The 17,997-nt window shown below is 36.8% G+C and overlaps 1 protein-coding gene across 8 annotated transcripts in view; it reads right to left on the bottom strand.

Moving 5' to 3' along the window:
- The window catches only part of astn1 (astrotactin 1), a 377,633-nt gene that overhangs the window by 131,866 nt on the left and 227,770 nt on the right, over positions 1-17,997 (bottom strand). For all 8 annotated transcript variants that reach the window (XM_058749876.1, XM_058749884.1, XM_058749890.1 and 5 more), the window contains 2 exons: positions 5,439-5,523; positions 3,027-3,101 (listed from right to left, as the gene is read on the bottom strand). In XM_058749876.1, the coding sequence (XP_058605859.1) occupies positions 3,027-3,101; positions 5,439-5,523 (160 nt within the window). The remainder of the gene's footprint in view (positions 1-3,026; positions 3,102-5,438; positions 5,524-17,997) is intronic.

The following is a 17,997-nucleotide window of genomic DNA, read 5'->3' as shown; positions in this document are numbered from 1 at the left end:
GCACAAATCAATGATGTATGAGGAAAAGCTGTGTGAAATTGAAAATACATTTTTCATTCAAGTCGTCTCAAACATTCACGTCTGTGCAGGTTTGTTTGGAAATAAAACATTTAATTGTCCCAATGAAATGTATTTGTTTGGTGGCCCAAAGCCAAGGGATATGAGATTTTACACCTTTTGGGGGTACAACTCAGATTCCAATTACAAAATGCCCTCCCGTGTTCTCAAATGAGAAAGAACATTGATTCATAAGATTTGTATATAAATAGCTTGTGATTTGTGCAAACGAATTAGGGTTGAACAATCAAAGGTCTTCGGAATGTCATGAATGAGATCTATGAATAATTCAAAACATGAAGATTATGCATGACAACTGAAGGTAACCATATGTTGCTACAATTGGATTAGCAGTACTAAATATTCCAAAACATACACTTCACAGATTGAAACATCTCCAGCGCATAAAGCAATGCACTGATTAGTCTTGAGTCTCCGGTTATAGCCAGAGGTAAACATCATCTAAATTCCCGCCTTCGTACATGGATGAATTTTTTATTTGTAGGGAACTGCATTCAGTGGCCCTGTATTAAAAGTAATTACAACATTTTTCTATTTTCAAGTTTTTATTTAAACTGTGAAAGGAGCTCTTTGAAGCTGAATAAAGAAATGTCAGCTTAGCCAAAATGACAAAATAAGTGTACTCTATTTCACAAGCTACTCTGTCTCAACAGAAACCTATTGCATACTTGTCAGCACTTTTTTTTAAAGCTTATTTTCTGAAGTCATATAAAATGGAATGTTCAGATATTTCAGAAGTATTTTTTTTTTCTTTTTTTTGGGGAATTACTTCTAACTAACTGGTCCTGTTTTTGTGTATACATTGTTCATCGCACTACTTAGATTTTTTTTTAGTCCTCATTTTGAACTGAGTAACAAGCAATGTTCCCTCTAAGTTGCGCACATGTGCGGCCGCGCAGAAGAAATAATGTGCCGCGCACATGCAAAAAATAAGTTGGGGAAGCCATTTGATTGAATTCTAGTAAAAGCAAAATAATTGGAATGCTCGGGCAAGCCGCTATATAGAGCTGGTGTCGCTATAGAACCGGTGAATGCGGTTTACAGGTTTCATAGAAAGAGAATGATGTGCGCCAAATGAGTCGCTGTAGAAACCGAATACTTCAAAGTTTGCGGACGAAATAGCTCAACACGTGAGCCAACGCAATGACATGTGAAATAAAACGTCCTCTTGTATTAAAGAAGAGTGACTTGATTAAGTGCTGGAAATAGCGAACGAATGGCACAGAACGGTAACAAAACTCTGAGACATTTACAGTCACACAGGTGTATTGTGCAAACTGTTAGTAGCCTACTTCATAGCGATGTTTAGATAACTATATAGGCTAAGAATTCACGTTTGCGTTTTTTTTCTTCTCTTTTTTAAAATTTTTAACTTACAGATCTCAGTTTAAGTTTTGCTTCAGTTTGTTTTGTACTGTATTGTATTGTATTGTATTGTATTCTATTCTATTCTATCAGTTTAAATGCTTTAGTTTGTTCTGATATTATATTATGTTAAAAAGGCCTATATTATAAACCTAATAAATAATTGACCTTGTTTTTAAAAAAAAATAAAAGCTTGCACTTGGATCAGCTCGACTCCCGTCTCATTGACTCCGTTACAGAATACTCGGCCACATGAGGATCCAGCGGCTTTTCTACAGGACCCTGACCAGGTATGGACCCCAGCTGCTCGACCTGCGACAAAGGAGTTTATCCATTGAGGAGTACGTCACTAATTTTGTGAGTTATCTTATAGGGTGCCTTTTGATGAGGTCGTATTAAAATACATTTTTAGTTTCGGACTAAGTGAGCCCATAAAGTAATGGTTACCGGAGGGGAAGTTTAAATGTAGTTTAAATGACTTCATGGACTATGCTTTGCTGTGCGCTGGATTTAGTTTCCTACCCAGGATGAACTACATTTCCCATGCACGGATTGGATTCACCTGCACTCAATTACACACACACCAAAAAAAAAAAAGTTCAAACCTCTATTCAGGGTCGAGTATTGTCTAGCGTTTATCGCTCTTTTAGTGATAGCTACTTTATGGAGCCCTTCCGTATTTTCTATGACCATGTTACGGAATAAAAGCATGCACTTGGATCTGCTCGACTCCCGTCTTGTTGACTCCGTTACATTTTGTATTATTATTATTATTATTATTTTATTTATTTATTTTATGGAACCTGTGATACTTTTTTCTTTGACTAATAAAAAGATAAAAAGAACAGCATTTATTCTAAATAGAAATATTTTCTTTACTATCTTATTATTTTCTTTACTATCCATTTAACACATCCTTGCTGAATAAAAGTATTAATTCTTTAAAAAAGAAGGAAAGAGAAAAAAAATTACTGACCCCAATCTTTTGAATAGTAGTGTATATTGTAAAACAAAATTTCTATTTTGAATAAACCTTGTTATTTTTACCTTTTTATTTATCAAAAATATCACAGGTCCCAAAAATATTAAGCAGTACAACTGTTTCCAACACTGATTATAATAGAATAATAGCATAATAGAATGATTTCTAAAGGATCATGTGACACTGAAGACCGGAGTAATGATGCTGAAAATTCAGCTTTGCTTCACAGGAATAAATTATATTTTAAAGTATATTAAAATAGAAAACTTTTATTTTAAATTGCAATAATATATTAATAAAAATAATAATTAATAATATTCAGAATTTTTTATCAAATAGATACAGCTTTGATGAGCATAAAAAAACTTTTCTCAGGTAACCTAAAATGTACATCATTTAGTTATATCAAGGGTCAAATCAAATATAAATAGCACATTAAAATTAAAAGTTACACACTTTTTTTGTGTGTGCGTTGTACAGGGTATAAAGAATGTTTTTGCTCAGGTGGCCGAAATGTCCGCCCAATAGAGAAAAGTTTTGCTCAGTAAGAAAGGAACATTGGTCACAAGCTAAAAAGCACAAATAAAGTGATCTCTCTTACCTAAAAATACGATCAGATGGCTGCTCTCCCATCACCAAGTCAAAGCCACGTTGGAAAATTGTGTAGGGCCATGGGCTGCAAAATAGAAAGGGCATAAATCAAAAACAAAACAAATAATTCATGCTTAAAAAAACTGTATGTCACACCATAGACTCTTCATTCATTGTTAAACAGCTCCAGTCTTCACTAAAGCCGCGTGACCTTTAAAATTGCATGATTTTGTGATGAAAACATAACCATCTTATAAAAGGGAGTTCCTTTTTGAACTCGCATCAGACCAATTATGTTTCTAACATAAATATAACAGAAATTCCTCCAGCAGATGCTGTTTGTAAAACTGTGACCTGACAGCAGCATTTCCGTCAGTCAGTGCCGTATAGACGTGAGCGTGACTTCAAGTGTGTGTTTATCCAAAGCTCTATGTGAACTGATGGAGATTAAGTGAGGCAGAGAGGCAGCTGTGGGGACAGGGGCTGTCGCTGCAGAATAAGAGAAAAGACAAGGAGCTGATGCCTCTCTAAATAAGCTGTTACTCACAGCAAAAGAGCAGTCACAGCCTGGTTAGGCCACTTCACACCACAGATCACCTACTGCTGTTTAAACATCAACATTTGTCCCGCAGCATTTGTAATTCATAAGAGAACCAAAAGCAGGAGCATTCTGCGAATCTATTACACAGAAAGGTGCAAAATCTAAAAATAAAATAAAATAACATTTTTGATTTTGATATACAAGTAAAAAAAATTATGATAAGAAGAAAACAATACAATACTGACAATTCATTATAGAGGAAGATGAAAAATAAATAAATACATAGATTTGTATATATAGAAAGTAAAAGCATTCTGAGAATTCATTACACAGCAGGAATAAAATAAAATAACGTTTTTGGTATTGATATACAAGTAAAATAATAAATCAAAATGAATCAAATAAATCAATACTATACTGACAATTCACTATAGAGGAACGTGAAAAATTAAAAATAAATAAACAAATAAATAAATATATAGGTTTTTATAGATAGAAAGTAAAAGGAATCTGAGAATTCATTACACAGGATAATAAAATAAAATAAAATAAAATAAAATAAAATAAAATAAAATAAAATAAAATAAAATAAAATAAAATAAAATAAAATAAAATAAAATAAAATAAAATAAAATAAAATAAAATAAAATAAAATAAAATAAAATAAACATTTTTGGTCTGTACTTGTGATGTCTGACAGTTGAATTCACATTTACAAGGTAAACGATGACATAATTTTCTTTTTCTTTTTTTCAGGGCGTGAACTGTTCCCTTTATAATTAGATATATTACAAGATGATATAGATATAGATATATAAAACAAGGCCCAAGTAGCTGTATGAACATTTGTAAGAAACAGTTTAGGAAATATCTTGGCAATTTGAAACTTTAAAAAGCATTTGGCAATGGACTTTCTTTCTCCTCCACTAAGTGTTAGAGTCAATTAAAAACTGTTCACACCTTCACAGCATGGCACAAAGGGAACAGACACATCCAACACTATTCCACTCCCCTAAGGCAATCTTCCTGATTGTTCCAATTTGATTTCTAATTATCGGATCCATCTCACCAACCGTCATCACTCCCATCTCCCTCCCAATTAAAATGCCAAGGATTTCCTCACCTCCAAGTCTTAATCAAACTGCTCCAGAGCGACAGCCTTAAACCCAGATGAGCATGTGAAACTCTCCTCAGGGAGGGTCTAATTAACTTCAAACATCTTAAATACAAGTCTTTCCGGGATTAGAAACTTGTGCTCCTAACATTTAAGAGTTTTGACTATATCTAGACTGCTAAGAAGCAAAACACTCTCTCACTTTGTGCCATTCTCTTGTATTTGTGCTTAATAATCTGTTGACTTGAGAAGCAGCAGTTTGGTTTGGCACACTCACAATTTTACCTCAGTATAAAGATACCATCTGTTCAGATACCATCATATTTCAGCTGCTTAAATATCTAAGGGCAACAACAAAAGTTGTGAAATTAAAAAAAGTGCAGCAGAATTTCAAAATAGTTATTTTCTCTTTGATCATTTTAACAGCAGTACTTGGATATGAGGCACGCAAGTGGTGAAATACATCATTTCTTATGCGTGTAACGCAATTTAAAATGCACAATACGTGTATCTCATTGGTAAACTGAAATGTAAATCACTGTCACGCAAATCTAAAATGACCCAGAGCTTCACCGTACTAATCCCTTTTCCAATTCCAGAGGAAGAGCATCATGCAAAAAAGCTAATTAATTCAAACAAGCCAATTTAATTTCCCTACAGTGCATAACACCTGGCTGGCTATCGGCACTGGAGACATTTTTACTACAGATAAGAAGCACGGCCAACTTCAAGGTGGCAGATCCCTGATTGTATGGTATGGTACTCACCCCTGATTTGGGCCCCATTCGTTGCGAATACACAGATGCTTATGAACAGGGTCCTTCATGTAGCCATCGAAACAGAGACATTCTCCTACAAACAGACATAAAACATTATTAGTATTATACAATTGTGATGAGCAGTGATTGTCATTGTCAGGATGTCAGTTAGGATGGTACCAGATTTCTGCCAAAATACTATTGTTACTACTGTAATATCATCATAAATTACTATGGGACTTCCTTCAAACACTGTAAAAAAAAAAAAAAAAAAATTAATAATAAAAAAAAAAAAACCTGTTCAAAAAGATGTGAATAGCTATGCTGTACAAATTCTTCTTTTTTTTTTCTTTTTTTTTTTTTACTTGCTAGATGGGAGTCTCACTTTTTTTCAGCATCTTGCTGACTCCATGCCAATTAAAAAAGTGAAGAAAGACTTCAGTTTTTTTTTTTTTTTTTAAGTGCATGGAGACACTTGTGTTTTATTCCATTCTTTTGTGATCCATCTAGCTTTTTTAAATGCAGAGAAATGGCTTTTATGAAGCTTTCAGAATATTTCTCATTTTCATTTTTTCATGACAACTGTGGCTAATATACTCCCTATGATAACTGAGTTTTATTTGATCATCAGTCACTGTAGCAACCAGAGTTTTTCTTTTATTTTCTTTCTTTTTGTTTCCTACTGCAATTAACACTGTAATTTTTGGTGATGGGGTTTTAATGAAGCACATCCATATAAAGTAAATAATAAAACTTATTTTCCATTTGGTCCCACTTTATATTAGGTGTGCTTAACTAATATGTACTTACATTTAAATTAATAATTTGATACAATGCACTTATTGTGTACATACATGTTCTTACATTGTACTTATATTGTTAATAATAACACCTTAATGTAATTACATCTGTAATTAATTTCTGTAATTACATTTAGAATTACACTGTTGACCCATCCCTTTCACCTTAACCCACCCTTAAACCTACCCATACCACCAAACCTGTCCCTAACCTTACCCGTATCCCACCTCAATAGCAGCAGAAGTGTTTTGCAATACAATATGAACACAATAAGTACATTGTATTTATTTTTTGATGCAAGTACATAGTAATTAAGGCCACCTAATATAAAGTGTGACCTTCCATTTTGTTTCATTTCTAGAACATTCACAACCCCAGATATGTTTTATTATTAATTTATCATACTACATTACAAGGTGCCCAATACAATGTGTGTGTATGCTAGACCTCTGAAATGAAAAAGCAAAGTCCCTTCTCTGGGTTTGTTTGTTTATTTTTCTTTTGTTCAATTTTTTTTTTTTTTTTTCTTCCAGTTCAGTTTGATATTTTCAGGATATAGGCATATGGAACATAATTTATCTTACATTACCAAAAGAAAAAAATGTTAATGCTGCAAGCAATTACAGGAACTTGCTACTGTCAGGCAGTGCATACGGTGACACGGTGCTGTGAGTATTTAAGACATACTGCTGCTGCACAAATAGCATATAAAATAACCCATAGCTCTATACAGATCTATACAGGTGGAGCTGGGGAAGGTGAAGGGTTTTAGAGGAACTCTGAAAGTGCGCTGCAAAATGCTCAAGTGGATACTAACCAGCCATTTAAATATAAAGCAGCAAGCTTATTGGCTGCGTATGTAACATGAACCAATAATCTTGTGCCAAGTCTTTTAACGCTGTGAATATCATCAATTACATTAAGAACCCATCAGCCTGCAACATCTAGAGTTTCATGAAAGACCCTGGCATTTATTAATTAAAAATATATAATTATATAAGTATACAAGTAACAAGTATATAATCTTCTCTTTAGATTATTAGTCAACAAATTCTTATTAAATTCAGCAAGTTGGATGATAGTCACATATCCAGAGGAGCACCTTTCATTTAACTGAGCTAAATGGTTGATAAAAACTATATGACTCACAGAGAATTTTGTGTTTTAAGCCTTTTCAAGGTCATTTAGATGTAGGACGTCATGTTTCCTGAACCACCAACATTTATTTTTAGTCCATTTCCACCAGTTTAACCCATTCAGACTAATGTGTGAAGCAGCTGTGAACATGACATACCAATTTGACCCCATGAAGTCGCATGACTTCACCTGTACTTTGCTGTTACCCCCTTCACATTCACACTATGCCCTGATCTGAAGTCTAATCGTCTCTCTGTATGACAGATATTAATTCACCCCCCTCAGGGGTCAAGTGAAAATGACCTCATTGTCATGTTTACATTAATATAGTGATTCTCCAGCCGTGCAGTGCTATAAATAGGTGCTGTTGTGTGTGTGTGTGTTGAAGCATATATGCATGCACAGCAGATTCCCTGTGTCAGCTGTCTTCAGTAGTGCTCATGGCTCAGACAAGTCTAATCACTCTGAGTTCAGCTGATCAGTCTTGTCAGGCCAAACCACAGGCATGTCGGTCATGATTTGGGTTCATGGGACTGATGAGGCTACACCCTGAGCAGGACATGTGTGAGCAGACTGATGCAAACACAGGGGGCACAGAGGGAAAATGGCATTGGCAAACATGGAAACAAATGTGTTATGAGTGGGAAGAGAATATATGAAAAAGGCTAAGGAAAACATCTGTTGACATTTTGTGCAAAGCAACAGTCAATGCGCTTCGACAATGCAGTGATTGTGTTGACTTCTCACGTCATACACCCAGAATTCTATTCTGCAATATATGTGACCTTAAATTCTGCATTATGCAGACTAATGTTGGATTTGCAACAGTAATGCTCTGACTAACAAGAGAAAAATGGATTCTTGGGCAACTGTGCAGTGTATTAGATGCAAATTGGAGAAAAAGCTAAATATATGTATGCGTTAATAACGCGTTAACGCAAATTAATTTTAACGGCACAAATTTTATTAACGCAGCACACATTTCCTGTTTGACCCGTGGCAAAGCCCGTAGTTTCAGAAATGGAGATGCACAGTGTTGCCAACTTAGCGACTTTGCAGACCCCTTTAGTTCAAATAAAAGCTTGCACATGGATCCGCACGTCTCACGTCTTGTCAGCCCCGTTACAGAATACTCGGCCGCACAAGGATCCAGCAACTTCTCAGACGGATATTGGTCAGGTATGGACACAACTAGTCTATTGTTTGCCCTTAAACAAGGCCCACGGTCATTGGAGAACCATGTTAGAGAGTTTTTAGCTTTCTCTCATTATTCAGATCTACCAGACATAATCCTGATTGAGATTTTTTGTGATGGCATTAATCAGCCTCTGCGATCTCAGCTCAGACGCGAGGGTCCGCGTTCATCACTGAGTTGTTTTTTGGACTATGCTTTATTGACTGTTGGTTCAGTGTTCATTGTGGGTATCGCAGAGGAATGTGACACCGCACTCACTCATGTAATGGCAGCTACACTAGAGCACGAGCACAAAATGGCGGCCACAACAACACCCCGTCATGTCATTGCTGCCATTCATGAGCCAAGTCAAGTCACAGTCAATCTACATGAGCCAAGTCAAGTCACAGGTGATCTTAAAGAGCCAAGTCAAGTCACAGGTGATCTTAAAGAGTCAAGCCAAGTCACAGCTGATCTTAAAGAGTCAAGCCAAGTCACAGCTGATCTTCACGAGTCAAGCCAAGTCACAGCTGATCTTCACGAGTCAAGCCAAGTCACAGATAATCTTCATGTCGCAGCTGATCTTCACGAGTCAAGCCAAGTCACAGCTGATCTTCATGTCACAGCTGATCTTCACGAGTCAAGCCAAGTCGCAGCTGATCTTCATGAGCTAAGTCAAGTCACAGTTGGTCGTCATGAATCGAGTCACGTCTCAGCTGATTTTCCAGAGTCACAGAAGCACGTCACGGCTGTTCGTCCAGAGTCACAGCAGCACGTCACAGCTGACCTTCCAGAGTCACAGCAGACCGTCACGGTTGACCTTCCAGAGTCACGTCACCTCCGGGCTGACACACCCAGATCATCAAGGTCAGTTCTTCACTATCCTAGTCTGGTATCCAGTGTGAGGGATTCACCGCTGGTGTCTGCACGTGCAGCTGGTATTCCCAAACCCACTCACTCTAACCCTCCTGTTCTTAGGCATATTCCCCTGTCCGAGGCACTTCCCCTGATGGGAATCTCTTTGTGTTGCGTACACCACCGCAGAACTGCCCGAGGTGGTGGTGCCCGCTGTAGCTTCTCCAGAGGTGGTGGCCCACGCTGCAGAACCTCCAGAAGCGGCGGGGCTCGCGTCGGCTCCTTGTAGGGTGGTGGCACCCAGCAATGAACTCTCCCTGTGCCAAAAGGGCTGTCCCTGAACTCTTGTCCTGTCCTGTCACGGCCACGGAGGCTGCTTTTGAACATTTTCCCTGCTTTGAACCAGCCGAGGAGGCCATCTCTGAACTCTTGCCCCGATCTGACCCAGCCATGGTGGCTGACTGTGAACTGCCTGTCTGCTCAGTTGCCACCATGGAAAACATTAATAGACTTCCCATGTTCCCCACCTCAGTTCTTGTGTCCGTGCATGTTCTTTCTCCTCATTGTGTCTCAGTTTTCCCTAGGTCCCAGTCTCTGCTGTGGGTTCCTGATTCGTCGTGGTGTGCTCCTGCTCTATCTGCTCCGCCGTGGTGGTCTTCAGGTCCGTCCACTCCGCACCGGTGGGCTCCTGCTCTGTCTGCACCGCCGTGGAGGTCTTCTGCCCCGTCTGCTCCGCCCTGGTGGGCTCCAGCTCTGTCTGCTGAGGTGTCCTGCCCGGGTGTCCTGCTCTGCCTCAGTCCCCGGTCTTCCCACTCCCACGTGGACCTGGCCCTCCGTCCCTCCCCCTGTTCCGCCTCCGCTCCACCACCCTCCTGGATTGTGTAATGTTTGGAGCGTCTGGAAGCCGCTCCTTGGGGGCTCTGTCACGAATCCGGTCTATGAACTTCCTTTCACCCACCACCAGAGGTCACTCGCTCACCACATTGACTCTCAAAGCACACATCACACTGGACTCAATTTCCCATTATCCATTGCACTGATTGCACACCCTACTTAAGCCATGGACTTTCTCTCCCTCACTGCCGAGTATTGTATGCACCTATCCCTCTCTTAGCGATAGCTACTCTACGGAGCCCACTTAGTGTTATTAGTCTTGTCTTGCCTATTTTCCCATGTTTTGTTTCTAGCCCGTGTTCCCTCGATTACACCTTGCCTTGCCGCTTGGACACTGTTTGCACCCCTATTGGATTCTAGCCCGTGTTCCCTGGATTATCTCTCTGCCTTGCTCATTGGACACTGTTCGCCGATCGTCGACCCACGCTTGTCCTAGGATTACTCTTTGTCTTGTCCCTGCCATACCTGTTTGCCATTGTTTCGACCCTGCCTGTATTCATGACCATGCCTTCAAATAAAAGCTTGCACATGGATCCGCACATCTCACGTTTCGTCAGCCCCGTTACACCCATGTTGATTTGGAGTATTAAAAACTTGAAAAGTATTAATTTAAGGTACATTAAGAACAAATAAAAATGTGCAATTAAGTTGTGATTAATCACGAGTTAACTCATGACAATCATGCGATTAATCACGATTAAAAAAAAATAATCGATTGACAGTCCTAATATATTATTATTATTATTTTTATTTTTTAAAGACATTAAAAGATAAATATCCAGTTGATGTTGTATTCACAGTCTACGTTCGTCTTGTGAAACTTTTGCTAAATATATTAATATTAAATACTTTTCAAAAGTTGGGGTCAGCAAAATTTTTACAGAAAAATGAATACTTTGCAAAATTGCTACTTTCATTAAGCAAGGATGTTTTAAATTAAAAGTAACTGTAAAGATATTTATACAATTATTTTTACTTTTTTATTTTCTTTTTCAATAAATGCTGTTATTTTGATCTTTCAAGTCATTAAAAGTATCAGCTTCCACAAAAATATTAAGCAGCACAACTGTTTTTCACATGAAAATAATTAGAAATCAGTATATTAAACTGATTTCTGACAGATCATGTGACACTGAAGACTGGAGTAATCGCTGCTGAAATTTTCGATTTGCCATCACAGGAACAAATTACATTTAAAATATATTAAAATAGAAAATCATTTTAAATCGCAATATTATTTCACAGTATTCTATTTCAGTTTTAATATATAATATATATTAAATTTATACAATACATACAATAAACTTACAATTACTCTTGTAAAAGTATAATTGTATTTAATACAAAAAAAAAGTGCAGTGCAGGAAAAAAGTAATTTACCCTTGTCGGTCATAAACACTTAATTTGATATATTACTGATCATTAGCACATTTTGGCAGGCCAAGCATAAGGTCTAGCACTGCTATAATTTGCATAGTTAACTGTTTTAGCTTTGCCAAAGTAATCTGTAAAACTGAAATTAAACTTGTACCCTAGGTAATAATAGCATTTTTATCAATTCAAATGAGATGCAGGGAGTCTTTATGACTCTGGGTGGTAAATGACAATTTTGCCAGGAAACAGGTACCCAGTGGCTCTGTGATTGAGTGATCATTGAGGATATCCAACAGGCGCTCAGCCAGTGCTGTATGCATAAGAAATACATACCTTGTTAATTTATCTCTTCACAGAATACATGCAGAAGCAAATTTTTTTTTCATATACTGTAAGGCGTAGGAGGCCTTGAAACAAAACCTATACTCTATCATTTTTTTTTTTTTTTTGACATTCTCTTAGGTATTGCTGCTGATTAAGAACCCAACAGGAAGTAAACCAAAAAAATCAAACTTTTAAGCTGATAAAATTGCATGTGGAAGTACTCCAATGTTCATTTATTCAGTCCTGTGGTGTGACATCTCTACATAACAGAAACAGATTTGCAGCATTAATAAGCATAAAATAAGTCAAAGCTTGACTTATTTGTAAGTACGCAGCATATGGGAGTCTAACTGTTGGAAACAACATGTCAAAATCACTTAATACCTTGAAATTGTACTGCTGTGTGGCAGAAGTGTCCTGCAGTGTGACATGTTGTACTCCATCTTAACTGTTTTACAAATTATTCTAATTTTATTATAATTAATTATTGTCAATTCGGGTTTCAAAACCTACAAGAGAATTGAGAGAAAAGGTTGAAGCTAAAAAAGGTAAACCTAAAACAAATGGTCATTAGCTTTTAAAACATCTACACTGCCTTAAAGAATTTTAAAGAAATGTAAAAAAAAACAAACAAACAAACAAAAACATGTACCGTATGTCCATGTTCAACTGCCCTTCTTATTTCAGCATGTAAATACCAGAACTAATTACTTGCACAACTTTGAAAAGTCGATTTAACACTGACCTATTACGAGAAAAGGTGAACAAGGTGTAATATCAGAGAAATGCCTATAAAGCAAATGTATTATCATTCATTTTTAGGTGAAATCAATCTCTGTTTAAAAATGTGTGCAATCATTAGTGGCAAGATGCAGATAAAGTGCATTAAAATTTATGATGCAAACAGAAAAAAACTTCCCCCCACTGTCTGCAATTATTCATATACATAATACAGTCATAAGTTTCATAGTTGGCATGTACTGGCATTTTTAAACCAAAAAAAAATAAATAAAATAAAAAAATAAATAACAGAAAAAAAAAAAAAACCCTTCCACACATATAAAGGCAGCTATGTATTTTGATTGAGATGTGATAAAATATCTGGAAAATATGTATTTTATTTAACTTGATAGCACATCCTATTTTTCTACGCAGTTTATTTGTTAAATTTATATATTCAATTTATTTGTCTAGAAATACAAATACATTTTTTACAAATACAGCAAATGTTGTAAAATGTCCAAATAAATAAATAAATACACATGGTTCATGTTCAACTATTCTTCGGCATTTCAGCACCAAAACTAATTTTTTTTCAAGAACTTTGTCCAATCTAACGAGTACTAACTGACCTATTATGCAATAATGCAAACGAGGTATAACATGTTGCATTTTAGTGCCCTATACAAAATACTGCTGACTTCTCCAGTTTATTTATATTTGTGTGTGTGTGTGTGTGTGTGTGTGTGTGTGTGCGTGCGTGGGCGTTTTTGTGACAAATGAGGACATAGATTTGTATAATGACAAGGGTATGACATAGGTATTACAAGGAGAAGGTGACTTTTCAGGACATTACCCCATGTCCCCGCTTTTCAAAACGCTTATAAATCACACAGAATGGAGTGTAGTAAAAATCTGAAATAGCACAAAGTTTCCTGTAAGGGGTAGGTTTAGGTGTAGGGTTGGTGTAGGGCATGCGATTAATCTAAAATTTTTAACGTGTTAATATTTTTTTTTAACGCAAGTTAATCGTTTGATAAGGTTTGACCCCAACTTCTTCCCGTCATCACAGCGTGGAAGGTTATCTATCATTGTATGATGAGGATACAGCGAGCCACATACAGTATAAACATACAGTAATTTTATACTGTTTGTACAGTATAAAAACCATTACACCTATGGGATGTCCCCACTTTTCACAAAAACAAACGTGTGTGTGTGTGTGTGTGTGTAAAAATAAATCACTACTATTGGATTTAGACAGAGAGAGTGACTGTGTAGAATTACTTATTAATGAAGTTTTTAAGTCCCAAGTAATTCCTCTCTTTCCACAACCACAGAGAGAGTCTGCAGGGGATCTATTATTCAGTCAAATTAATGAAACGAAAGTGCAAGGATCAGGTAGCCTGAGACACAACATCACGTGTTCTTGTTTAATAAATGTCCCCTGAAGCCTGATGGGAATGACGGAGGTGAACAGTCCGATTCTCATCTCGGCTTTTACACATCCTCCCTCCGCGTCTCTGATTCACAATCTTTTTTAAAGCACTCACAGCTCCAGTTATTGTCGCTCCCCATCCACGCTTTCATCAATACCTCCCTCTCCCGTTTGATTGAGACAGTCTTACGGTTTTCCACGAATACCCTCTGCCATGTAGTCTGCTCCCCCAAACATCGAGGCTTTCATTAAGAATGCATCTTACAAAAAGCACAATGCAATTATTGAACCGTGGCCTCATCCTTTAGATTTCATTTGTGAGGAAAGCAAGGTAAGTTCCCAACGGTCCAACTTTGATTCATTTAGGGTTGAAAGATTCACTTTTCAAAGCCCAGTGGAGCTCCTCTTTTGAATTATGGATGCAAACAGGAGGAACTTGTCAACAAATGATAACAACGTTGGACTGATTCCTGCGGCAGATGATCGGAGAAACAGCTATAAAGCGAATGTATTACCATTCATTTCGATGTACCTGGGTGCCTGTTGACTATGTTTTGCCTGACTGGAACAACTATAAAACTGAATAGATCAATCGCAGCTTACAAAGTTGCAATCTTTAGTGGTAAAATGCAGATAGAGCATTAAAATTTATGATGCAAACAGAAAACGTCTGCCTACTGCCTAAGATTATTCATAAACATTGTCATAGGTTCCATAGGTATGTAGTGTGTGCTGGCATTTCTTAAACAATAATAAAAAAATAAATAAAAAAAAACACAACATTGGAAAACAGTGTTAATTAAGCCAACATCCTCCAAATATGACAACAAGACCTTCCTATAATACAAAGCAGCTGTTTGTTTTCAAAATTTAATTATTGGCTTTTATATTGTCATTATACTAAAATCATTATATGTAATCACTATAATCATTATATGTGATTAAAATGTAATTTAAAATTTAATTCAAATTTATTTATGTAGCAATTTTTACAATAAATATTGTTCTATACAGCAAATATTGCCTTACAAAACCTCAGCGAGCAAGCCAAAGTATCAAAAGTATCTGCATATATATATATATATATATATATATATATATATATATATATATATATATATATATATATATATATATATATATACTGTATATACAGGTGCATCTCAATAAATTAGAATGTCGTGGAAAAGTTCATTTATTTCAGTAATTCAACTCAAATTGTGAAACTCGTGTATTAAATAAATTCAATGCACACAGACTGAAGTAGAGTTTAAGTCTTTGGTTCTTTTAATTGTGATCATTTTGGCTCACATTTAACAAAAACCCACCAATTCACTATTTCAACAAATTAGAATACTTCATAAGACCAATAAAAAAAAAAAAACATTTTTAGTGAATTGTTGGCCTTCTGGAAAGTATGTTAATTTACTGTATATGTACTCAATACTTGGTAGGGGCTCCTTTTGCTTTAATTACTGCCTCAATTCGGCGTGGCATGGGGGTGATCAGTTTGTGGCACTGCTGAGGTGGTATGGAAGCCCAGGTTGCTTTGATAGCAGCCTTCAGGTCATCTGCATTGTTGGGTCTGGTGTCTCTCATCTTCCTCTTGACAATACCCCATAGATTGTCTATGGGGTTCAGGTCAGGCGAGTTTGCTGGCCAGTCAAGCACAGTACCACCATGGTCATTGAACCAGCTTTTGGTACCTTTGGCAGTGTGGGCAGGTGCCAAGTCCTGCTGGAAAATGAAATCAGCATCTCCATAAAGCTTGTCAGCAGAAGGAAGAATTAAGTGCTCTAAAATTTCCTGGTAGATGGCTGCGTTGACTGTGGACACAGTGGACCAACACCAGCAGATGACATGGCAGCCCAAATCATCACTGACTGTGGAAACTTCACACTGGACTTCAAGCAACATGGATTCTGTGCCTCTCCACTCTTCCTCCAGACTCTGGGACCTTGATTTCCAAATGAAATGCAAAATTTACTTTCATCTGAAAAGAGGACTTTGGACCACTGAGCAACAGTCCAGTTCTTTTTCTCCACAGCCCAGGTAAGATGCTTCTGACGTTATCTCTGGTTCAGAAGTGGCTTGGTAGCCCTTTTCCTGAAGATGTCTGTGTGGTGACTCTTGATGCACTGACTCCAGCTTCAGTCCACTCCTTGTGAAGCTTTCACAAGTGTTTGAATCAGCTTTGCTTGAAAGTATTCTCAACCTTGCAGTCATCAATCAAATTAATCATCAAAATTAAAAAAAAAAACTTTTGAAATGTTTTACTTTACATGCAATGAATCTAAAATATATGAAAGTTTCACTTTTTGAAATAACTTACAAGAAAAAATGATCTTTTTCACGACATTCTAATTTATTGAGATGCACCTGTATATATATATATATATATATATATATATATATACATATATATATATTAGGGGTGTCAATGTTAACGCATGCGATTTAATCTAAAAATTTTAACGCGTTAATATTTTTTTTAACGCAAATTAATCATTTGATAAGGTTTGACCCCAACTTCTTCCCATCATCGCAGCACTGAAGGTTATCTATCATTGTGTGATGAGGGTACAGTTGAGCCAGTGTTGCCAGGGTAGCGGCACAAGTGAGCTATTTTGAAAATACAGTCGTGGGAAAAATTACAGAGTCATGGGTTGCGTTTTTTTGGGCTACTTTTATAATGTACCGCCCGAAGTGTATATAGTAGGGGTGTCGACGTTAACGCATGCGATTAATAAAAAAATTTTAACGCGTTAATATTTTTTTAATGCAAATTAATCGCTTGATAAGGTTTGACCCCAACTTCTTTCCGTCATCGCAGCGCGGAAGGTCATCTATCAATAATTTAAGCAGCCTCCACTGCTGGAACGGCAACGGCATTCCAACATCATATTGTGCGTTCGCGACTTCAGCTGCTACTTTGTGGCGTTCTATATTGTAACCGTCTACTAGCGGAGAACAGCTGCTTTGCCGTAGTCGTTAATTACATTGTTCTCTTCACATATCTTTAGTCTCAGTGCTACTTGAGGTGCTGTTGCTAACAGCAGACATCTTTGTACAAACAAAAAAAAATCGTTAAAATTAGCTTAAGTTTAAAACATAATCAACACAGATTAAATTAAAGACTAATGGTAGAATCTTATACTGATGGTATACCGCTAGTAGACGGTTACAATAGAACGCCACAAAGTAGCAGCTGAAGTCGCGAACGGGCAATATGACGTTGGAATGCCGTTGCCGTTCCAGCAGTGGAGGCTGCTTAAAGTCCCTTATTGTGTGATGAGGGTACAGCGAACCAGTGTTGCCAGGGTAACGGCAAAAGTGGGCTATTTTGAAAATACAGTCACGGGAAAAATTACAGAGCCGTGGTTTGCGGTTTTTTGGGCTACTTTTATAATGTACGGCGGGCGCCCACAGTGTATATAGACAAATAATAATTAAAATAGATCCTTTTACTAATGTGTATTATACTTGGAATGTATACCTGGCAACTTAAGAACAGAGAGGCGGTTGTAACATCAAACAACATAAGAGCAAAGTTTCAGCAGAGCATAAGTTACATGTTAAGGCTTTTACACAGCAGAAATAAACATGACAATAGCCACTATAGATTATATAAGATAATAAACACACGATTACGATAGGATATGGTCTGTATGTGATTTTTTGAATGTGTACATCTGAAATGCTAATTTGTGCAGCGATATAAAAGGCTATAAATAGCATATTTTAACAACAGTAAATGACCAAATTCCACATGTGATCGCAAAAGGAAGTTATTACAAACACTCGATGGTGGTTTGAAGTGAGTTCTGAGTAAAAGTGTACTATTAATCTCA

The sequence above is a fragment of the Onychostoma macrolepis genome, chromosome 02 (genome assembly GCF_012432095.1).
Source record: "Onychostoma macrolepis isolate SWU-2019 chromosome 02, ASM1243209v1, whole genome shotgun sequence".
Lineage (NCBI taxonomy): Eukaryota > Metazoa > Chordata > Actinopteri > Cypriniformes > Cyprinidae > Onychostoma > Onychostoma macrolepis.
Note: the sequence above shows the minus strand (reverse complement) of the source record. Positions and strands in the feature narration are given on the sequence as shown.